Raw genomic sequence first — 24,042 nt, forward strand, 5'->3', positions numbered from 1 at the left:
GAGAGAGAGAGAGCTGAAATATGGCCAGCCACGCTGAAATGCAAAGTATCCAAGTAATGTGAACATGCTTCGTATGGGTTTGGGTTTGTGATCCCAGTTGTGGTTTTATGATCCCAGCTGTGGTTTTCTCCCCTCAAGCTGTGACTTTGATTGCACCCTGAGGCAAGGACACAGGACCAGGCTGCCAGCAACCAGCCCAGGGCCAGTGCTGAGATCTCAGGTTCCTCTTGGGTTGCACTAGATCTGCTCAGCCTCACCAAACCCCACACTGGGAGCCCATTTCGGGCGCCCTGCAGCTGAGCCAGCGTCCCCACTGCAGCGAAGCCACGCTCTACCTGTCCCATCTGGCGTGCTGCGGACAAAGGTGGGCAGCATTTTCACTTTGGCGGTGTCGTGAGTCTTCTTCTTCAGCCCTGCCTCCATCTCTGCCCTCATCCTCTTCTTCACCTGCAGCAGCTGCTCGTGGGTGAGCTTGAACTCGGCCAGGGTCTCGTCGATGAGGCGGTGCTGCTCCAACAGCCGGTATGCCACGGCTGTCACCATGGCCGCGCCCTTGCCGCTGCCGCTCTCCGACAGCAGGAACCGCACCTCCGAGTCGGGCACCAGGCGCCGCGTTGTCTTGTGCAGGCGCCGCGCGTACCTACGGGGAGGGGAGTGTGAAGCCCGGCCTCTGCACTGCCCACGCTCCAAAATCTGCACTGCATCCCCCCAAAATCTGCACTGCATCCCCCCCAAAATCTCTGCTGCCCTTCCCCCAAAATCTTGCTGCATCTCCCCCAAAATCTGCGCTGCCCCTTCCTCCCAAATCTAAACCACATCCCCTCCAAAATCTACACTGCATCCCCCCAAAATCTGCACTGCCCTTCCCCTCCAAAATCTGTGCTGCCAACACCAACCCAATGCAAGGGCAGTGGGCAAACTCACCATGCTCAAACTAGCTACAGCCTCCCAAAGAGGGAAACTGCCTGGGAAGAGTGGTTCCTCCCCACAGCCTTGTTCCTCCTGGATTTCTAAGCAAAGTCAGCAAAAAGCAGGGGAGAGCATCAGTCTCATCCCCTGAACCTGACTGTGGATGGGAGAAACTCCCTGGCTGCAATGCTGCTCTGATTCCCTCTCCTGGGGTCCTCTCCTGAACTTGGCTGGTTTAGATGGTGTGAGAAACAGTTAAGAAACCAAAATTGCCCACGTTTATTATCTTAACAATCCCCAGACTTTGTCCAATCTGGAAAAGCTAGTCAGAACAGTGTTCTTGGAAACTTTTTTGGTGAAATTCTATGGTTTTCTTTAAGAGAGAAAAGTATCTCTTTCAACAAATAATGAGAAACTGAAAATAAAACATTAAGCATACTTCTCCTTACAGAAGTTCCCCCATAAACATAATTTTCTGATTTCTACATAAAGCTATACAGCTGTTTCGCTAAAAATGTAACTTCCAAAATGGGGGAAAAACAAGACAAAGTTTTTTTAAAGGCCACAGAAATCTAAGCACTGTTTCCCACCCTCCCCAGTTTCCAAGTGTATCTTCAGAAAAGACTGGCAAAAACAGGGTTAGGCACAGGCATTAAACTGGAAATGGAGATGAAGGTGAATTAATGCAGGTCTTCTCACAGCCCAATCAAAGGGAACAAAGTAGTATTTTGTACAAAGAAACTCTTCTTCCCAGAGATCTCTTGGTGGTATCTTAAAATATATACTCAGACCACCATAGATTCCCTGACATTGCAGCATCCAGTTGCTCAGGATTTTGGTTCCTTTCTTCACTTAAAAGACAACTCTCCTTCCCCCCAAGCTCCCCAGCTCAGACCTAAACCCCCATATGCCCATGCTTTGGGTTCACCATCTCCTAGCCTGCCTGGGCGGTGTCCTGGGATGACACGCTCCTCACACTTACCCCTCAGCCAACCAGAGCCCGTGGCAGGTGAGGTGTTAGGGGCAGGTGAGATGTCAGTGGCAGGTGAGGTGTTAGGGCAGGTGAAGTGTTGGTGGCAGGTGAGGTGTTAGGGCAGGTGAAGTGTTGGTGGCAGGTGAGGTGTCAGTGGCAGGTGAGGTGTCTGTGGCAGGAGAGGTGTCTGTGGCAGGAGCAGCGGGACTCACTGTGGATGCATCTTGTAGAGGGAGCCGTCCACGCCCACGGTAGTGCGGAGGCGGCCGACGCCCTTGTTGTCGCGCAGCTGGTTGAGGATGGCGCCCAGCGTGGAGGCCACCAGGTTGGCCGAGCGGAAGGACACGATGGTGCAGACGTGCTGGACAGCAATGCAGTCCTCGTGGGACGGCTCCACCCCCAGCCGGGTCAGGATCTCTTTGGCTTTGTTTAAACCTTCTTTGCTCCTGCAAAGCCAAGGGCACTCCTGAGTGGGCATGTGCTGGACTGAGACACATCCAAACATGGGTGTCCCTGTCTCGGCTTTGAGAAGGTTAGAACGAACATTTCTTAGAGGCCTGGACTAGAAAGCTCCATGAGTCTTGAAATAAAACACTCTAAACACACATCCATTCACAGATGGAAAAGCTTTCCATTAAAGCCTGGTGCAAACATGCCACCTACAAACAATGCAACTCCAGATACTACAGCAGCCGCCCTATGGGAAGGGCCTGGAGGAATTAAAATGCCTTTTGGTTACCATGAAGCTTTAACCTGCAAACAGTTTTCCCGAGCATGAAGCACCAACCCCACAATTCAGCACAGGTCTGAGCACACACTTAATCCCACACTCATTCCCTCACATGTCTTGATAAATTAAGCCCAGCATGGAAAACAAAGCCCTGAGCAAAGGTTGCCTAAGCAATTTCATCCTAACGGGTCTCTTTTCAGGCTTTTACAACCCCATTAAATCTCTGCCTCTTGCTTTTTTCTCCTTGCTAAATTCTTGTTCTTGTTTTTTTTCCTCATTAGCATCCAGCCTGAGAGCAAATCTTCTGGCAAAACTTCTCCTTGTGCAGCTCGGTCATTTCCCAGACAAAAATACAAGGGGTACATATCTTGTCATCCCTAACTGCATTCCATACATCTTTTTAAGGACTCTTGCACCTTGCTAGCATCAGCTAGAAATATGAAGCTGCACAAGGATGTGCCCCCTACTTATAACCACAGTGTCTCTTCAGGAAGTAAGGTGGGATTTCAGGGCAAATTTTTCCTCTTAATAACTGAATTTCTCAATGATTGCATTTTTTGCACTACTGTTCAACATTACCTTGGTCCACAGCACAGACCTCTGTGGTTAAGACAAATGAACACACACGTTTAATGGAAAGCTGTTCAGATAACATGGTCTGCAGGGACAGGAGTAAACTGTGGCAGGAGGAACAGGCATTATAGAAGTTACTGGCTGTTCCCTTGGTGTCATACTTGCCATTTCAAACAGAAAATCTAGCCCAATGACTATGGTACAAACTATCTCAGTGATGTGAATTTTAAAAACAGAGGGGAAGAGCCTGTAAGTACACTGACCAAAGGGGTGATGACAGTCTAAGAAACCAACTGGCACATAGCTCAGAGGTCACTGTGCAGCACCCGGCACTGCCTACGAGACTGAATGCTCTGCCTTGTCACACTTGTTTTCTTTCTGCCCAGCAATTCCAGGGATACAGCAAGGAGCAACACAAGTATTTGCTAGGAGGCACTAAGCCAACTCACTCCCATGTTTAGCTGCAGGGCAGCAACTCTGTGAGCAGTGAAAGAGGTACTACAACTTGTATCCTGAAAGCTGCATGGACTGGCAGACTTTATAGCTCCTATCAACACAGAAGACAGGAAAAATCTTGGGGAGGTGGGCATGGACTGTCTGCGGGGGTCCCCACATGCCAGCTCTGTGCAGGCAGCAGAGAATGGCAGCCACCCCCAATACAGCAGGCTTCTCCACAAAGCAAAAAGAGCAGGAAAATTAACAGTCAGAGTCACTGTGAAGCCCAAGGAGTGAAAAGGGATAGATTACTCACTTTTCAATGGCAGAAACATGCTTTGTCTCAAACTTCCCTTTGGTGAGAAGCTCAGGGGTGATTCTCCCCTCAAACAGCAGCCCCTCCTTGGCCATCTTCACCAGGATGAGCCTTACCAGCTCCCCCATGTACAGCCCACTGACCATCTTCTCAAACCTGCAGGAGAGGACAGCAGTCACCCAGGAGCCCATGGGCAACACTGGGAAGCAGAGTCCAGCTGTGCAATCGTAAGACCTGGCCCTGGCCAGAGGTTTGCCTCACCACAGGCAAAGCTTTATTGAACTGGTGAATTCCTAACTCGAGTGGGAAATGGAGCACAGGACAGAAAACAGCAGAACAAATGTTCACAGCCTCACTCACAGCTGCTTCCCAGGATTAAGGGACCCACGGTCAATCTCTCTGTCAAACTCGGTCCTGATGTCCTCCAGGGAGCCGTCGTCCCCAAAGGCGCCCCACTCGGTGTTAATGCACATCCTGCCCTCGTCGCCCTCCACCAGGTCGATGTGCCGCATCTCCTCCATGTAGCAGGCATTGGTGCCCGTGCCTGGGGGAAAGCACAGGAGGTGCTGAGCAGGCTGGCCAGGCAGAGGCAGAGGCAGAGCAGCCCCGTGGCCCCCATGGTTACCAATAATCAGGCCAACTTCGCAGCGCTGGTCATCAAAGCCACATGTCATCATGGTCCCCACGGTGTCGTTCACCACAGCCATGATATCTGCATCGTAGTCCTGGGGAGCAACAGATCATTACTGGGGCCACAGGCCTCTCTGAAAAACACTGCTCCTGTTCCTCACTGGCTTGCTTTCAGCAGACAGTTTCACAAGGAACAGGAGACAAATAATCTGTCTGAATACACATCTCATCTTTTAAAATATTCCCTGTTCTGTCTGCTAGTTCCCCTTCCCACGTACCCAAGAAGGCAGCAAGAGCAGACTAGACTAATGCAAGCAATAAAACAGCACTAGGATCACTCTAGAGAGCACAGGCCTGCTGCCACATAAGCACACTTAGGCAGGAAAGAAAAGGCCTATACACAAGGGATGAGGAACTTTGTACTGAAACACTGTCACGGAATGATTTGAAGCAATTGCTTGAGGAGTCAATCTGGAAAACATTTCTTATAGATTCACTTAAACCATCAGTGTGTTTTATTTCAAGTGAAGATTTTAATACAAAAATAATGCAATTAAATAGAAAACATGCAGCCATTCCTTTCCAGGTTCCTCAATGTGTGATTCTACCAAGTCTAATGATAGTAACTGACTCCAGTAAAGCTGTTTGGTGATGGCAAAATTCAGGTTTACTTGAGTCCACAACTGCCCAATGAAAGCAAATACTTCACAGTTACCAATGAATTTTTGGATGCTGAGTAATCAACGTATGACCTGGCTGGAAGCATTAAACAAACCCAAATTCATTCCCTCTCACGCTCAGTGCCTTTTTATTTCTTTAAATAAGCAACCTGGTCACCTTCACTGTCTGTAAAGTCAACACTGAGAAACTGCAAGGAGCAACAGCTCGCTGAGCCTGAATTCCCCTTCTCTTCTACTCAGCTCCTCTCCTGCTCCCACGCACAGCAGGTGCACAGCTGAGTCCAGTCCATGAGAAACAAGTTTCTCAGGAATGGGACGTGTTGGTATCACTGAAAAGCCACGGCACTGCCACACAGCACTTCTTCAGTTTTTGAAGAGTGATAAAATCACTGGATGTCGCCAGCAAAAAGCCATGACACAGCAGCTGAGTTCTGTGCTGTAAGGAAAATCACAGCTTCCACACAACAACTCTGACGCCACTTCATTTTCCCAGCAAACCCACTCATTTTCATGCCAGAAAGCAGAGCTCCACCACCACTCAAGGGAGCCATATGAAGAGTGGCCCCTGACAAAGCTGAGATACGGCTAAAAAAGAGAAAGAAGTGCAACTTACCCCACGTTTCTTGATGGCCTTGTTAAGCAGCCTCACGACATCTGCTCCCTCCACTCCGCTCGCCTTGAAGCGCTTTGTCCAGGTTATCAGAATACCCTGACAAAACAAGACAGCAACATTCAACAGGATGAAACCATAAGACACACAATAATTCTTTTTTTTTCCCTTAAAAACAAGATTTTATACTTCATATGAATCTGCAGGTCTCTTTTCTCACATGACCTCTAACAACCCAACCTGAGACAACTGGGGGCCTTAGAGCCTAATTACAGTGAGGTGAAAGATGGAAAATTGTTTTCTCCTCCCTTGCTAGAAAATGGTGTGTTTGCATTTTGTATTTTCAGCCTACTCTTCTCCCTGCTACTCCTTGACAGCTTTTCTTGGAAAACCATTTAATCCTTTTGGGCCATGGAAACAGACTGCTTTCAGAAAAAGCTGACTGTACAGGACAGGGATATGATGTTGGCATGTCCAGGATCTGGCCGCAGTGGGGATCAGGCTGCTGCACATTTACTACCTGGAGTCCCATCTGTCTGGGATTGTTTAACTGTGGGATCATGTTTATGGGTTGAGGCAAATAAAAATACTGGAGATGTAACAATGCATGTCCTATTTTACTGCACAGATCAAAAAGGAAATCCTGGTACTGAATTCCTTGCCTGCAAATCATCATGAAGAGCCTGAAAATCCCCCAATGTAATGACTAAACTGAGTTTTTGCTATTTATATAATGCCTGGCTAAATCAGAGCATTCAGTGTACAGGTAAATAATAATAAAAGAAAGAAAAGAGCACTACCAGTAATCAGTTAACAGAAAGATAACTCAAACCAGCTCAGCTTTCCATACCCACCACAATATTCACATCTGTCACAACAGGAGTCCAAGAAGCTAAAAACAAGAAAAGCTGAAGCCTGTAGGCACAAACAGCCATTGCCCAGGTGTAGGTTTGCCCATATCTCAGCTTAGAAATCGAACTTTCCCTCCATATACTGAGATAGCTACAGGGAACAGAGGGTCAGGGCAGCTCTTTCCAGAACAGGAGATACTCTCCTACCCCAAAACCACAAATTCAGTTTGTGTAAGTTTTGTCCCTCGTGGGCATCCTTTAGAAACCTGCTGCTGTGCAGGAAAACTGTGGGCAAAGCCCGCTCTGCTGGCACAGTTTTCATGGGCAGAAAGGGCACCTTTTTTCACAAAACTTTTATAAGAAACTGGTCAAACCACACTGGCAAAGAGCAGCTCTTCTTACTGTGACTGGCCACTGTGCTGGAAGGAATTTTTCCCTAACCAGCAAAGCCTTGGCAGCAGAAAGGAGCCCTTGGAATGCAGCAGGGTTGAGTGGGGCCCAACCATGTGGTGCCCATCTTATCACCCTTGGAGCAAACAGGGACCACCTTGCCTCCTTCTGCACACCAAGCACAAGAAAACAGCACACAGGCAAGCATAGCCTCATAGAAGCAGCAATCTGGCCAAGAACAAATCTGGCTCACAGAATCCAGAAAAACCATATTCTTCAATCACTCAAAACACATCAGTGAAACTGTCAATAATTTTTTTTGTTGTTGGCTTTTCTCTTTAAGAGACACCTTCCCTTGTCTCTTTACTATCCCACTCAACTCTGCCACTGCTCAGGTGTCCCCAGAGCATCCTACATGCTGCCACAAGCACAATTCCATCCCAGCTGACTGGAGCAAACCAGCCCACAAGCGAGAACCTTTCATCATGCAGCTAAGGCAAACCTTTCCAAGGGCAACTCATCTTCACAACCACATTCCCAGCACGGCTCTGCTGTGGTCAGGAGCCTGAGCCTTACCATGCACCTCAACCAGGTGGGAGAGCTGCCCCAGGATAACTCCTCTCTTCTGATCTCATGTGGGTAAAGGCAGCTCTCTGCTCTGAACTGCCTTCAGACCCTGAGTTAGTCAGCACCCTTGGGTTCAGCTCTCAGCACTGCTCAAGAAGTATGAAATGTAATGAAAATCATGCCTCACCTGGCCCTCCTCAGCACCAGCATCTGGGGGGCTGCTGCAGCAAGCTAACCTAGAGACCTGCAAGCTGGAAAAGCAGGTCGTGCTTTAACAGGGCTTTAACCTCTGTGTGCCTTGTGTAGATTTAACTCTCCTGCATTCATTCGCTACACCGTTGCCATGGCAATGCTGTACTGGGTGGCCGCTGAGTCATTTGTGGTACAAGGAGCAAAGGGAGGAAAACACCAGAGCATCCTTGTGGTGGGAATCTCATCAGCCACTGCACAGGGCTGGTTATCCCCACGCCTTTGTAAAGCAGCCTGGTTCCAGGTGAGCTGTCCGGTGGCACGGCTCAGGATCACTGCCCAGCAGGGACACCCAGATCCGGATCCCTGTGCACTCCTGAGGGGCAGCAAAACACCCTGCTGGGCTAGGGCCTTCTCAAACTCACCCATGGAGAGGTGAAAAAGGCTGCACAGGAGGCAGGGAAAACCACTGCCATGTTTAGAGGCATAACATTGAGGAGGTCAGCACAAAACATTGCCTGTCTCCTCCCCTTTTGTTACCTAACTCTTACAGGCAGAAACATAAACACACAATCTGACAGTGAAATATAATACTCATTTATCCCCAGAATTAGACCTGTCTGGGATACTGCTTTCATGGCAGTATTTTAATAACATGGCAGCTCTTCTGTGTGTTAAGAAAATTGTGAAACCTTCTTACCTCATCTAGCTTGGATTGTCGACAGGGGAAGGAAAATGTAAACCCAACTGGCAGTTTCTTGTCTTTGATTTGTTGTTTCTCCATAAAGTCTCCCAGGCATTCAGCAACATGATCAAAAAGCTGTAAGAAAAATATAAAAACCACCATGATTAGAGATATAGTTTCAGGGAGAAAATGTTTCAAACTCCATATGAAAACTGCTCTGAGTGAGAGGAAGGGGGAAAATAGCTCCTCAGATTTTAAAAGATGTATAAATGGCATAGCTGTGAAAATACTCTTAAGCAGAGTATATTAACACCTTAATAATACATTATGAAATGCACTGTCCTTTTACACACCTAATTCTGCAGGCATCATTTACACCCATATAAAAACACTTCCTGAAACAAGAGGCTTGTGGCTCTCAAGCCTGCTGTAACCCTTCCACTTAACATTTGATGAGAACAAAAATCTTCTTTTAACCTTTCTATAACAGGAGGGAGCAAATCAAAAGAACACTTGGGATCCAGTCCCACAGGAGGTTGAGCACTTTTACAGTGATGCAGAGAAGACATCTGCTTCACTCAAGGATTGCTGAGACCAAAGAAGCCAGCAATTTGCAGGAGCCTCCCAAAAGAACATCATCTCAAATCTATTCCTAAAGCACCCAGCAAACAAACAAAAAGGAAACCCCATGGGATTAATCAAAATATTTTCCATGTTCTGAGAAATAACCCAAAATGGGGCTATTTTCTGCATTTTTTTGAAAGGTTGAACTATGCAGGCGGCCTGCACCAGGCTTGTGGGTACCATCTCCCACTCAGATGCCTGGATGGCATCTATCACCATGGCACTATGTGCCCCTGTCAGCCAGGCCAAGAACCAGGGAGGCATAAAGGCCTCTCACACTCAGCCATTTGGAAAGCCCCTCAGTTAGACAGCAATGCTCAAAGCTGAAATCAAGCCTGAGCAATTGAAACAACAAAAATACGTGTTTCTATTTACCAGCACCAGAAAGCCAGACCTGCCTTCAACTGATCCATACCACAAATGGATGGCAAACTATTAACAAGTCACTGCCTGCTCCAGGACATAATTGTGCCTCATGTTTTAATTCTCTGAGAAACAAAAACCCAAACGAAATAAACCCAATCCTATCTGCAACATTGGTGGGATGAGAGCAGGTAATCTGCCTAGAAGACTGGGGATAACTGGGAGGGAGTACACAAAGACATCTGTTGGTTCCAATTAGCCCACACAGCTTTATTAAGAATAATTTAGAGTTCTGGAGAGATAGGAATGTACTACAGACAGACTGCAGCTATTACAAATGATGAATAGGAATATTTTGTCCTTCAAAGCAGGTCAAGAAGCAGTGTGTGTAATGTTACAATTAAACTGAACACCTTAAACTCATGCCTTAAATGAGGTCAGATTTGATTAAGGAAAAGTACAGTGGGGAGAATGTTGCCATTCATTGCCCTGGGCAAATCAAGGGCATTTTTCTGAGCCCACACAGAGAAGCAACATGGGAATGCAATACACACTGCTGTGCTTCTTGAAGACAATTTTCAGCTGTCCAGACGAGGGACAGAGGAGTTACAAAAAGAACTACAGCTACGTAATAAAATATGGCAACTTCTCCAGGAGGAACACAGAAACAGCAGGAGTGTGTGTTTTCATTATGCTTTCCATCTGAAAGTATCTTGCTGAATACTCAACCCTACTAAACTTTCAGCTGCTTCCAGGATTACAAACAAAAACCAGGGGCCAACCTCAAACCCCTCGGGAGTTCAGAGAGCAGGAAGCAGAAATGTTGACTGTGTATGTTGTTACAAAAATCCCTCTCATGCAACGAACTACAAATGCATGGAGAAAAGACAGGATCTGCTTTGTAAGTCTAAATGCAAAAAATTCCTGGGCATTCCCAATAGTCTCCAAAAAGTCCATGCACCTGTTGTGTTTGCCCATGCAGTCCTGGCAGGACGTGCTGAAGCCCACCTACGTGAGTGAGCAGTACACTGGAAGGGCAGGCAACTACTAGTTGGAGTGCAGTTAACTATTAGCCATAATGTGGACACTACAGGAACTGTGTCTAGTCAGTGATGTGCTGTCTGGCTGTGCTACTGTTGTTCATAAACCACAGAGGGAAGGCGCGGCTCAAAAGCAGAAAAAAGACAGGCATTTAATAGTTTTGCTACCACTGATGCTGGTAAGATTTTTCCCAAGGAGACTCGAGGAAGTGTCTGTGTGTGCCCATGCCCACGCTAACATCCAAACCTAACCAGTGCCAAATGACTGACTGAACAGCAGAGGCAACATTACAAAGTTCCAGCAGAACTTCATTAAAGCAGGGAAGATGCACTGAAGAAAAATCAAAATCATCTGTTACCTACAGATTTGCAGTAGGGAACAGTGTGAGCCAAATATTTTATCATCGGTCAAAGAGATGGACAGAGAGAATGCCACAGCCAAGAGGAAAGGACCAGTCTGATTTACAGAAGCAAAACTCTGGGACTCTGAGAAACAGATCAGACTTAATTCCCCTGACCATGAAGTTGTCTGCACAAGTTGGGCTCCAAGAGGTCTCCACAAAGATAATTTGGCCAGCAGACAGGAGACTTGGACAAGCAACTGAAGATCCCAGCTCAGGCTCTGGCTCCTCAGTGGGGATGATTTGAGGAGCAAGGAAACCACAGTTTCAGATTGAGAGAACAGCCACAAATTCATAACCTATCTCAGTGGTGGCAGAACACAAAAAACAACATCAAAATCAAGTCTCAGGCACGTTCCCATTCACTGAGCTGACACAGGAAACAGGCTTCTTACAAATTTTAGACCTGCTATTACACTGCTGAGGTCAATCAGAGTTTTGCCCTTCACTTCAATAGGGAACTGTCTCTGACTGGCAAAGCTGTCAGCCCATGCCTGACAGATGGACAAAAATGAAGTTTGAATGCCACAAAGTAGGAAATATCAAAACAAACCATGGTAGTGAGACATGAAGCATAAATCACAATCCTTCAATAAGCTGATTTATGCACTAAGCTTTAGGAGTGTAACTCAGCAAAGTTAATGAAACAGCTTGCTGGAAATCATTAGTAGCCAACCGTACAGAAGCAGTTCAGTCCAAGCATTCCACAAATCTGGCTCGGACATTTCAGAAAACTCCAAGCACAGACATCAGTCATAAGCACCAAATCATCAGCTGCCTGTCTGCCTCCTGGGCACCCCCCCTGCTTCCGTCTGAGGGCACACAGCAAGCACTGGATATTGTCATGGAACAGCTTCAAACCCGGGTGCTATTCTGATAATGCTTCCAAGTTCTGCTCTTATTTTCCTGGTACTTAAATACTGTGCCCATGGGGTCAGCAGAAGCCATGCTTGCCTTTCTTCCAGCTTAAAAGCCATGACAAAGCCTATCAGCTTGAGTTCCACACTGCTGCTTCCCAACAGCCAAATGGCCTTTGGATATTGAAAAATTAAAGCCCATATATGACAAAGACATGGAAAGAAAGCAGACCTGATGTGTCCCTTCCTGGCTTCTCCTTACCACCCTTATCATGTCTCCATCTAGAATCCCCTAAAGCCAGCCTGCCTGCCTCCCCAGGACAGACACTTGGGTGTGCAGACAGCCCTGCTGCCTGTCAGCCTCCAGCTCCCGACACCCATCCATGGACAAGCAACCCCCTGCTCCCAACCTGCCTCTGAGCAGCCCACCTAACTTCCCTGCCTCCCCCAGCCACAGGCGGCTCAGCTCCCCTCCAAAACCACTCTCTGGGGAAGCTACTGCATGACCTTTTGGCCCAAAACCAAAGCAATAAGGTTAGGAAAAGTCCTTACAAGAAGGCTGTTTTACTGCTGTGGTTTAGATATCACAGCAATGCTGATATCAGTTCTACTGACAAGCCATGATTGTCATCTTACACTCACTGCTGCATGAGAACACAGAAGCACTTATTATATACAGACAATAAAGATATTAAAGTGACTACAGAAAATATATTAAAGGTAGAAACACCATTCCCATAATTTTTCTTTTTCTCCTCTTTTGCTTATTCTTCTGAAACAAACTTGAAGTTTCCTGCAGGTCTCGCACTCCTGAACAGCACCTCATTCTAATAAAAAATGTAAAAACCTTGCTGTTTCCAACAATGAAAATTATTTGTTTTGCCTTATGCTGACATGGAGACAAATCTGCCTGTGTAATCCACTTTCCGATTATAAAAAAAAAAATTCTTTCAAAGAACTCAATTTGAAATCCAAGTGGATGGATACAAATATTTTCTACTCTTGGAACAGGGAAGACTAAAAACAAAACACCTTTCAATTACTCAGCAAAACTTAAGTTGAAGTAGTGTCAAAACATTCTATCAGCTTCCCATAATTTTTCTAATGCACTTGTACTTTTCATGAATGCTGAGTTGCTCAGACTGCCAGCACAGAGATGTGGCTGTCATGGGGATTTCTATCCCTCATCTAACACTACAATTGCAGGGCTGGTCATGTTCACTGCTTACAAAGACTAAGTTGTTTTCCTGCTCTCCATTTGTACTCATGGAAAGTAAGTTCACTATGAAAGCCAGAATTTTTATTTCTAAGCCATTTTTTTTCCCTAAAAAATCCAGAAGTTTTTATCCAGAAGTCTCCCACATGATGACAGCAGGTTTGCAGCACCCATGCATGCTCTGTTACACTAAGTACTGCTTATTCATTTTCAGTATTGACACTGAAGTCTGCATGCTGTAGGTACAACTGTTAAGATGTTAACATTTAACATTATTTATGTGGGATCCTCTAAAATCTAAGCAGCTAATCTTCAAAGAGACGTGCCAAGGAAGAGGTGCTTACCCGTGTTCCACTCCCGTGCATGATGTCTTCTGGGGTGTTATAAATTTCACTTTCCATCTGCACCGTCTGCTTTTTTTCATGCGACACCTTTACCCGAAGAATTCGGAAGTAAGAACCACCAAGGTCCAGTGCAATGAAATCTCCTTTCTCTACATGGAAAACAAAGACACAAGCGATTAAAAATCATATGCAACACAAATCTGGGAGACATCAAGCTTTGTTAAGTGCAGCACTGCAGCAAATGTCCAGTCCCTACAGCAAGGAAGTTCCAGCCACAGGGAATCCACGTGAACCTGATTCCATTGATCTGATTCCCTACAATTTAACATGAAATTGGTGCAATGGCAACACCAACCACCATTGATACCGGGCAACTGCAGTGAAGGTTTACCCAAGAAGAATGCAAAACAGTGGACAGTCTGTATCCAGATCTCGTAATGAAGCTGGCAGAGCAAGGACCTCAGGAGAAAACCAAAAGGGATGTTGAAAATAGAGACAGTAAAATGAAGGGATGCCAGACCACTGACAAGCAGCCTTTTGCTGTCAATAAACCTGTGTCACTTTGGCAAATAACAGTGAATGGTGGCTGCTCTAAAATCAACAAATTACACTCAGATGTAATTAAAGTAGATGTAATTAATGACACCCCTCATCTCGTGTCCAGAAAGTCTGAGATTCACCGCAAACTGCAGAGAGATAAGAGAAATCAGAGAAACAACCGCCCAAAAAACCAGCCCTGTACTGCTGCAGGAGTTACTCAGAAGTGGTGATGCCTTGCACAGAACTCCTAATATCTGCCCAGGAGCCAGGGAAAGAGTTGGGCTACCTCCATCTCCCTCTGTGCTGCAGAGAGCTGAAGCCAACCCAATACCCTCCAATCTCCACAGACTCCAGGCACATGGCCTGGCTATCTGAGGAATGACACCTTCAGCACCCCTGGAGAGCAAGGCAAACATATTTGATTGACCTGCTTGTGCTATCTCATGCCTTATCAAAGAGGGAGCAAAGACAGCGACTGTCAAAGCCCGCAAAAAGATAATATTTAGGGAAGCAGTGTGCACAACTTCCTCACACAGGAGTCTGTGTCCAGGCTGCAGATAATCACCAGGGCTCTTTGCAAGCATTTGTGTCTGTGCCCGGGCTCACCGAGGCTGCTCAGAGGGCAGCAGAGCAAAGGCACGTGGTATTTCCTCATCCTGCTTCCTCACCAGCTGTGACTTTCAGAAGGCATTCCTAACATCACCATTTTTCCACTTCTACCTAAATTCAAAGTGGAAAAACCACCAGCAGCTGGAAAGATTGTTTTGATATGTTACCTCAAACACACTCAGCTCCCAGAGCCTTCTGACCCCAGACTGTCACCAAAATTCCAGGTATGCAATTTATCCACAAGGATTTCCAGAGCTATACTTGCCTCTGAGACTACTCTGTCCAATCTCATATCAAAACTCCTAAAATCTGACCTAGTGAGCTGCTCCTCCTCACCACCCCATGCACCTCTGGGAGCTTCATCCCACCCAGAAAAGCTGATGAACTGGACAAGGTATCCCTCAGGACAGGGATCTTTAACAGAAACAGACCAAGAGAGGCAAAAACATACTGCAAATGTCCTTTTGGTTTCCCAAGGTTGCAGTGTAATACAGAAACAAAACACTGTCATGTGAGACACCACAAAGAACAATAAACTCCATAGAGGAAAACATAGCAAAATCACAGTGGGAGCCCACAACTTCCAACACATCTCCTAATTTTACTGCACTGCAATGCAACCTCTTCTTGCTGCTCACAACACGGGCAAACTCAGTTTGCCAAAACACAGATCTTGCAGTGCTTCCCTACCCATTTCTGAGCAGGGTGGCTTTAAACACTGCTTTGCATCAGTACAAATGCCATTTAAAACATGACCATATGCAAACTGGAGATGCAATTCCCTTTATTTGGTTCAGCCTAAAAAATTCATAACCCACTTCTCGGGGTAAGTCCGGAAGTCAAACACTGACCAAGAGTTTCTCATTAAGCCAAATACCCAAATAAGCTTTATCTTATGGGCATCATCTGTTGAGTGCAAGCCATTACCTCAAATAACTAATGGGAAAATCAACACTGGACCAGATGGCCCTTTTTCAAGCCTAAGTGCATACCTCAAACAAACAGTACACTTCAGAAATACCTTCCTCATCAATAAATTAACAGGTATGGGTGTTTGATTTCCAACACCATCAAGCTCATCACAAGGTAAAAAAATATTACAAATCATCCTTCACCCTTGAAAAGATCTCTGAACTAGAGTGTAAAGCTTTCTGCATGCAACTAGAGTTTTCTTTTAGTGTACTTGAGGAATTAAACCCAAGCAGCAGCATTTAATCTGTGCTTTGTAAGACCAAGGTGCAATCAAACCTGATGTGAATTTATGTGGCCTTCGAAAGCATTTTGAATTAAAAGCAGTTTGAGGTACCATTCTGGGCACTGTGGACAGAAAAACCTCATGGCTTTTGTAAATTAAACAACTCTGAATGAAGAGGGAAAAAAACTGCTAACATCAACACCTCCAGAGTCTCTAGAATTATTGCTCACAAACTCCTTGTTGAAAAAGAACACAAGCACTGATCTGAAACTAAACAACAGTATTTTTTCTGAATAGTCAGCTCCCATAATAATAATTGGACTCAGAGGAAAGAGCTTACAAGGCAGTAATCAGAGACAGGCCAGAGAAAAGGGCAGGCTTTCAGCCTCTGGCTTTCACGGAGGGACAGCTGAAGGCAGAAATTGCCATCTTTGGGCACATCAACACAGCCCCATTTGTGAGTGCCCCCCAGAACCCTTTGAGGAAGAGGGAAGGGGGCTCTGAGCCTGTCCTGGCCACACCCAGGTGACGGCTGGGCCACACGTGACAGGCACACACAGGTGAGTCAGGGAAGGAACTGCCACAACACCCCCTCACAGCAAACATTGCTCATACCTGGGGTCAGAACATGCCCTTCCAGGGAAAGAATGGAATTGCTCTGCCTGCTTTTCTACCACCTACCCAAAGAGGCTCTCACCACCTACACACACAGATCACCACTGAGTTCTACAGAAATGGTCCAGGGCAAAGAACTACCCTGCTCTAATCCATGCTGCAAAGTACTGCTGGCAGCAGTGTGCCCAACCTGGAGAGGCTGGCAGGAGCCAGGTGGGCACAGCATCAAAACTGAGAGCCCTGTACACAATACATGAGGTTCTTTTCTAAGTAGGTCTGTAATGAATGATCTGAAATTAATGCTCTGACACACAGACACACTTATGCACAACCAGGGCTACTCACTGCCCTGGCTCATCCTCACTCCCAGCAGCATTCAACAATCTCTCACACCCCTCCTGGCAATGTGCAGATCCCCTTTTTCCTGGGCCATCCCTAAGTCTTTCCATTTTGTACAATGGAACAATTTACAAAATTATTTGACTCACTGCAAGCAGCTCAGATTTGACACTGTGCAGTGCCGAAGAGTAAGAGAACTGGGGACAAGCCACTACTCAAATGAACTCAAAACAAACATGAATGAAAAAACCAAAGGGATTCTGGAGCCAGTAAAAATGCTGGGATTCCATACAAAAGCCCTCAAGTTGCCTCATGTACAAACCCTTAGTGCAACCTCTGCCTATGACCCAGCTGTGTGTGGCAGCCCCTGGCTTTCTCAATAGGCTGCAAATTTCAACACAGCATTTCAACATAACAGCCAGCAATGCTAAATTAAGGGAAACACAGGATTCAAATACATTCTCCCTTTGTTTTTTTTTTTCAGACAGCAAATCACATCTCCACTAAAAAGCTTGAGATGACAGAAAGCAACAGCAAAGCAATCAAAGAATTCCACCTGCCAGACAGCAGCACGAAGTTACACAAAGCAACTGGCCTCATGGTCTTTCACCAATAAATTCTTGATTTTAACCCAAAAAAACCCCAAAACCTCAAAATAGGTAATAACTCTGTTAAGCAGTTCTTGCAATTCCTGCACACAGGTAGGCACCACACTAGTTAACCACCTCATGCTACATGAGAGGAAAACTCAGTGCTACTGCTAAATAATAAACACTATTACATAATGTTTATAAATATATTTAGACATTCTATATATGGTATTTTTCACAAACACATATAATTTTTAAGTAATAAGTAACAGAGGCAATCTCGGTCTCAATTTACTAGCCTAACACCTTTTTGGTGTCTGACAGCAGTTTGTGCCACTTTGATCTGGTACAGTGGACATGGAAAAAATGAGTCCTGCAGCTAGATGGAAAAAGCTTAGCAAACCAGAGCAACAGCTTTGGAGCCACACACTACATCCTCCTTGAGTTCTGTGAGTTTTCCCCCAAGAGAGTCTGGAAGACAAAGCTACAAAATGCAAAATGAATGCCAGGAAACTCAAAATCAGCCTGTAATGGTTCACACTTCTACTGGGAAAAAAGTAAGGAGAAGAGATAATAAAGGAAACAGCAAATTACTCAAAGCTGCTGTATTTAAGACTCTAGGTCAAATGAGTGTGAACTGCATGAATCAAAAATCATTCTATGTGAAGTACTGACTGTTGGCAGACAGGTCTCACAGTAAATGCACTGACTGATAGTGAACTGACTGCTAGGAAGGGCCCTTCCATTGGCATCAAAATGGTTTTGACAAAGGAATCACAAAATCTTCCAGCATCTGCGGGAACAGACCTGCACACAGAGGGGAAGCTGCCTTCAAAATGTTGTCTGGGCTTGCCAGGAAGTAAATCCCTCTTGTTCTCAGTAGGGCATTGTATATTTCTAACAGGTTTCCACAAAGCACATCACACTTAATACGGAAAACAAACACTCAGCTCCTTACCTGAACCATCGGGAATGGACCTCACAAAGGTGGGCAGCATCTTCACTGCAGCTGTTGGGTTAAAATCCCTGGAGAGGCCGTTCTTCATCTCCCTCCTGAAGCGAGCCATGACGTCCAGCAGTGTTTCATCAGAGAGCCGCATGGCGTACAGGTACTTATCAATCTGGGGAAGACACACACCAGCCCGGGGTGAAAGGCTGCCCTGAGGTGCCCCACTGGGGGCTACACCTCTCTTTAATTGCAAGGGCAGGGTACAGCCCCAGCATGGCTCCAGGGCTCTGGCCAAGCTGACAACACAGCCACACGCTTCATGCCTCATCTTCTGACTCAAAATCATGGAAAACGTGCAAGTCTAGGGCCTACTGAGGTAAGCTCCATCCCACTGTCTTCCCAAGGCACAACCCAGTCCCACATCACTCTGCCTCCTCTCTTCCACACAAAACCATCTGCCCACAGCTTCAGACCACCACCTCCAGCCCTTGCCCCACTTCTCAGCTCTCCTGATTGTCCACGAGCTAAACTGCTGGAGCTAAAAATCCCTCTTTTGGCACCTTGTCCCTGCTGGGGTGATGTGGGTGTCAGAGGTGCTTTGTGTTTAAAGCCTTACATTGGGAAGGATTTGCCACAGTAATTTTGGGGCTACATCACAGGCTGAGAAATTATTTTTGTGTAGCAGATCACTTTCTCTATCCCACTCCTAAGCTATAACCACCACAGGGTCTGGAAACACAGAACTTGACTGTGGGCAGGTGGCACCTTCCCTCTCAAGACAAAACATCAAATTAAAAGTTGTTGACTTCTTCCCTGTGGCTTCCAATGACAGCAACTTGCTTTACCTCCATAGAAAAAGGAGGCAGTTTTCCAACAATGTTGCTTTCCATAATATTACAACCACCCTCACTGTCAGGAAGACTGAGAGATCCTTTGATGCCTGAAAAATACAACATGGCCTCAAGGGGTTCTTGCCACACACAGCTCCCACCCTTTTTACCTCAGTTGCCAGTCTATTCTTGCCCTGTTTCTTTACCTGCCTTGGAAATTTGGTTCCACAAAGGGCTCAGATCGAAGCCACACCTTTGGGATCACTTTTGCTTGCAGCTCAGCAAAACTGAAAAACTAAAACCCTGCCCATGTTTTCTGTCCTCAGCAAAACTGGAAAAGCCACCTCATTTTAAACCCCAGGCCAGCTCCGTGCCAAGGCTCTGTGTGTCTCCTTGGCTGCTCTGGAAGCCTTGAGAGCAGCTCATCTCCAAACTGGCATTATGTCTTATGAGAACAAGGCCACAATAAAACACTTTACGTGAAACATACATACACAAGTGCTCCATATACCGAGGACTTTGAGATGGGAAGCGATGAATAATGCCCTTCACAAAGGAAATGCAATCAAAACATCATTAAACCCTAAACTGACCATAAAACCAGCACCAATTCAATTGCTCATACAGAAAGTACTCCTGCCCAGCCTACTCAAGGTCTCCCCAAAGACAGTATCTCCCTGAGCCAGACACCCTCCTGCCATGACCCAGCACTTATTTCCACAGACAAGGCGGAAGGCATAGAGAGTGCTGCTGGGCACAGCTACCCAGCCTGAGCCCGAACCACAGGGCTGGGGGCCAGGCAAGCCTGGACCACAGGAGACACAGCCAGAGGCTGCACAAGCTGTGAACTTTTCAATGTCATTGCTTGCAGAGGAACAATACCATGATTGATAATACCACGATGAAATGAGACCATGCATTTTCCCCATGAACCGGTGACGTGACAGTGCAGGCGTACAGCTGAAGGGTAGAAGAGCTGAGCTCAGGTTCTCTTGCAACAGAGGCCAAATGCAAGATCCCAGGGCAGCTCCCCACATCCCTGCTGTGTCCTGTGCTGCCCTCCTGGGCTGACAGCCCCTACCACATCCCTGACCACAGCCAGTCACTGGCATCATTTCACTCCAAGAATAAAAACCTGGACGGGATGTGCCCTCTCTGCAGTCCCAAACACTTTGAGGATGGATGCAGAGGCTGGAGTCTGGCTAAGCAAGGTTTCTCCTTCATGGCAAACCCTGCCGCGATTTTTTTTTAGCAGAGTGTGTAAAGCCATGTCAGACCATGAGAATACTCCCTTTAAGGGAGAGGGGGAACCAACCTCTTTTCCAGGCTGAGCTTTCAGCAGCCCACGCTGCCGCTCAGAGGGATGATTCCCCAGATCTCCCAGTGAAAGCTACAGTAAACATCAATCACAGTCAGACCTCACCGTGCAATTAATACACCCCTCTACAAAGCCCCACTGCTGCGTCCTCCTCCCAAAACCAGGGCGGAGGGATTCCCGCTCACCGAAAGCCCTGTTGTGAGCGCAGGTTGTGGCGATTGCACAGTCAGGACTGACGAGCCCATTCTCCCCACCTCTGCCCCTGTGCTGCCCTCAGCAGCGAGGGAAAACGGGGGGGAGGGCTCTTTTTGCTGCCGTGAAAGACCAATGAGCGCTGCCAGCGCCCTTACATAATTGGGCTGGACCCTCCTGCACGCAGGGAGCATCGCGGTTCACGGCACCGAGGCCATCCATCTCCACCGCCGAGATTCCCGGGGCGGGGACACTGAGCCTCGGCTGCAAAAAAGTCACTCCCATGTGTTACAGCTTCCGAAACCACGAAAAACTAGGGGGAAAATGGGGGGGGGGGGGGGGAATGAAAAGGAAAAGAAAAAAAAGGGTAGGATTTGTTGGGTGGGTTTTTTTTATTCTCCCAGGCAGGAAGAGGGTTAGTCATTCCAGCAGTGTGGCAGCAAGGGAGCAAGTGCAGCCCTCCAAGGGAAAACTCCCAGCAAATCGCCGTAAATAACTTGAGGCGGGGGGAGCCGGAGGCCGGATTATGGGATGGACGGCAATAAAAGCCGATCACAAAGCAAATCTCTGCCGTAGGCACGGGGAAGCTGTGGAAAGGCTGCCCGGGACAGACTGGAGCTCCCAAGCAGACCCACAGCCCCACTGAGGCTCCCACGGGAGACAGGTGCCAGCCCTTCCCAGGGGATGGCAGAGGGCAGGAACGATTTTAGACAGACAGTTGTGTGGGCAAGGAGCAGAAAACACTCCTTTATTTAGCTGCCACCTCAGAGTCACCACCCGAGGAAGGGCATCTTCCCAGTCTGCCACTATGGGAGTCCTCCAAGAGCTCAATTACTTTTTTTCCCTCTTTTTTTTTTTTTTTAAAGAAACCAAAACAAAACAAACTAGAGACAGACTCTGTGAGCAATTTTTAAAAATAGGATTTCATCACCTGGACCACATTCAGATAATTTTTCCGGGTCACACAGGAAAGGCACAATTTGTACTTGGGGAAAAGAAGTTTCTGAAAATCCAGACACTGCAGCAGTTGTGAATAATTATAAATGAAACAGGCAGCTAAACTAACTAAAGGCTTAAATCTAAAGGCCATTCCTTAAATACATGCTTCATTCCCTGGACACTGACAACAGCCAGTGGTATCCAAGAAGAGAGCTCTTCCAAAACAATTTCAGAAATCATTAGCACCTATTTTACTGACACAACCTTCATACCAAAACCCTTCACCATGCAAACATTTTTCTGCAGAGCTAATCATACTCCTTTCAGCATGAGGAAGACTCATCAGGAACCAAAGCATGTTAAAACAAGTAGTTTAGACATTTTGAAATTGTTTTGCTTACTTATGATTTATCAGACTGATTCCTAAAAAGCCTTTATAGGGCGAGTCCCCAATACAAGGCTCTTCTTGGTACCAGTTGTTATATTTTATACTCCATTTCATCACGTGCTTTTTCAAGGTTAAACATCGACATGTCACTCCTGGATTGCAAGATCTTTTTCTTCACTCAGGTGAGACAACAAAAACATATTGTTCCCCTGACAGACAGAAACCAGGCAACGCCTAGAGGCTCCCTTTGCTGGGGCCAGCTACGGCAGGTACAAGCCTGTTGGAAACAAAAGGCAGTTTTACAAAGCCCTCTCCATACAGGCCAGTGGCACACATGCCAGGGATGCTCAGTGACTCCCTTATCCCCCAGGATGGGAATCAGCTCTTTAGAGAAGCTGGGGCCACAGCTGAGTTTGTGCCAGGTCCCCTGTCTGAGCTACAGGGGATGCTGAGCTCCTGCTGTCCCTGGAACATCACAAACATTCAGAGAATGGATGTCTGCAAAAACATCTGGATAATTTAAGCTGCTTGCACCACATGTGTATTCACACAGTACAGGGCATCACACACTGCCAGCTCACTGCTGCACATTAAGGTGACATGGAGGTGTCATGAAGTGCCATTACAAGTGGTTTCACTGGAAAACACTCCCTTGCAGGGGCCACAGGGTTCACACCACGAACAACCTTCAATGCTACACCTCCACCCTGCCTACTCCTCCTGCTTGCCACAACTCATCTTGAAAAACACTCCAAAAGTGACAAATTTGAAAAACACCACAATGAAACTTAAGAGGGTACACACAAACCCAGCAGAACCAGTACAGAAGGACTAGTTCTTGGATGCAGGTTATCCCCAGGGCCTGAAACCACCAGCCCCATCCCTGCCCCTCAAAAGGCTTCCCAGTAGAAAGGCAGCGGCAGAGCATTAGTGCCACACAGAGAGGGGAATTTAAAAAAAAAAGAAAAAAAAAAGAAAAAAAAAAAAAAAGGAAAAGAAGGTCACAAAAGAAGAAGAATGTTCAGCCTTGGCTCGTCGGTACTTTTAACCTATCCACACTCTGCCTGTGACCCACGGCAGCATCCTGAAGGTGACCTGCCAGCTGTGCCACCACATGCTGTGGAATGCCACCAAATGTGCGACGGCTGTGACGGACCAGGGGGGCAGAGGAGCAGCCACAGCATCCAGGAGCCCCACGGGGCAGCTCGGAGAGCAAGGACAACGCCTTGGTTGGCAGCCCTCAGCCACAGGCACGTACCAGCAGAAAGAGCTGCTCTTCCGGGAGCGGGGAGGAGAGGGAGGGACCAGAAACGAAGCCGAGCAGGCACGTATCCCCAGAAGCGGCACACTGATGGAGCACAAACCTCACAGGCAGCACGCTGAGATGGAGCAAGAGCACTTTAGCCCCACGGGGAAGCAGGGAATGGAGCCACCAGCTCCCAGCAGCTGCGGGGCAGCAGAGCCTCTGGCTGCTATAGACATCCTCCCTACGGGACAGCCAAAACTGAGGAGGTTCAATATCCGTTCCAAAAGAATACAAACAGGAAAAGATGTCTTACATCCTCTAAAATCAGTAGCCTGTTTTTTTTGACTTTTCAAATGGGCTTTATTTTTTTCTTCACTTTTCCAGACAAAACCAGATTGATCCATAAAAATGCTTTACAGCTCCCTGGCCAAACCGTTTCCCATGCCGTCAGACAATGGCAGCCCCATGGTGCCAAACCAGGCTGCAATAAATAACCCCCAGAACAGCGCGGTTTCCCTGTGCCTGCGTGCTCCCCCTGTGCCTTCCCCACAGCCTTTCTGCCGCTCCTCGGCCACTACACACACTCGTGCTTATCTTGGCATTCTAAATATAACAGGCACAGCGAGACAGAGGAGGCCTTACCAGGCATGCACGCCCGGCACTAGCAGCAGCAGGCACAAATCCTGCAGGAAAAGGAGCACGGTGGGCCTGGGCAGCGGGAGAGCCCCGTACGAGGCCAGGAGGTGCAGAAGGCTGCAGGGTGAGCGCAGCCTCGGGCTCCTCGCGAGAGGCGCTGGGCGGAACAGAGAAAGCCCCAAGGCACGGAAGGAGACGTGGAAGGCACGGGAAGCTGCCTCGGGTTGTCTCCGAGGGAGGAGTGGGCACGGGTGGGGCAGGGTGGGTCACCCG

The 24,042-nt window shown here is 47.1% G+C and overlaps 1 protein-coding gene across 2 annotated transcripts in view; it reads right to left on the minus strand.

Annotated features, from left to right (window-relative positions):
* The window catches only part of LOC310912154 (hexokinase-1), a 42,385-nt gene that overhangs the window by 11,075 nt on the left and 7,268 nt on the right, over positions 1-24,042 (minus strand). For both annotated transcript variants that reach the window (XM_083866431.1, XM_083866432.1), the window contains exons 2-10: positions 18,230-18,392; positions 13,384-13,532; positions 8,554-8,673; positions 5,860-5,955; positions 4,562-4,661; positions 4,297-4,480; positions 3,937-4,092; positions 2,095-2,328; positions 336-640 (exon numbers count right to left, since the gene is read on the minus strand). In XM_083866431.1, coding sequence (XP_083722557.1) covers positions 336-640; positions 2,095-2,328; positions 3,937-4,092; positions 4,297-4,480; positions 4,562-4,661; positions 5,860-5,955; positions 8,554-8,673; positions 13,384-13,532; positions 18,230-18,392 — 1,507 coding nt within the window. The remainder of the gene's footprint in view (positions 1-335; positions 641-2,094; positions 2,329-3,936; positions 4,093-4,296; positions 4,481-4,561; positions 4,662-5,859; positions 5,956-8,553; positions 8,674-13,383; positions 13,533-18,229; positions 18,393-24,042) is intronic.

This window comes from Zosterops lateralis, assembly GCF_965231275.1.
Source record: "Zosterops lateralis genome assembly, chromosome: 8".
In the NCBI taxonomy this organism is placed as follows: domain Eukaryota; kingdom Metazoa; phylum Chordata; class Aves; order Passeriformes; family Zosteropidae; genus Zosterops; species Zosterops lateralis.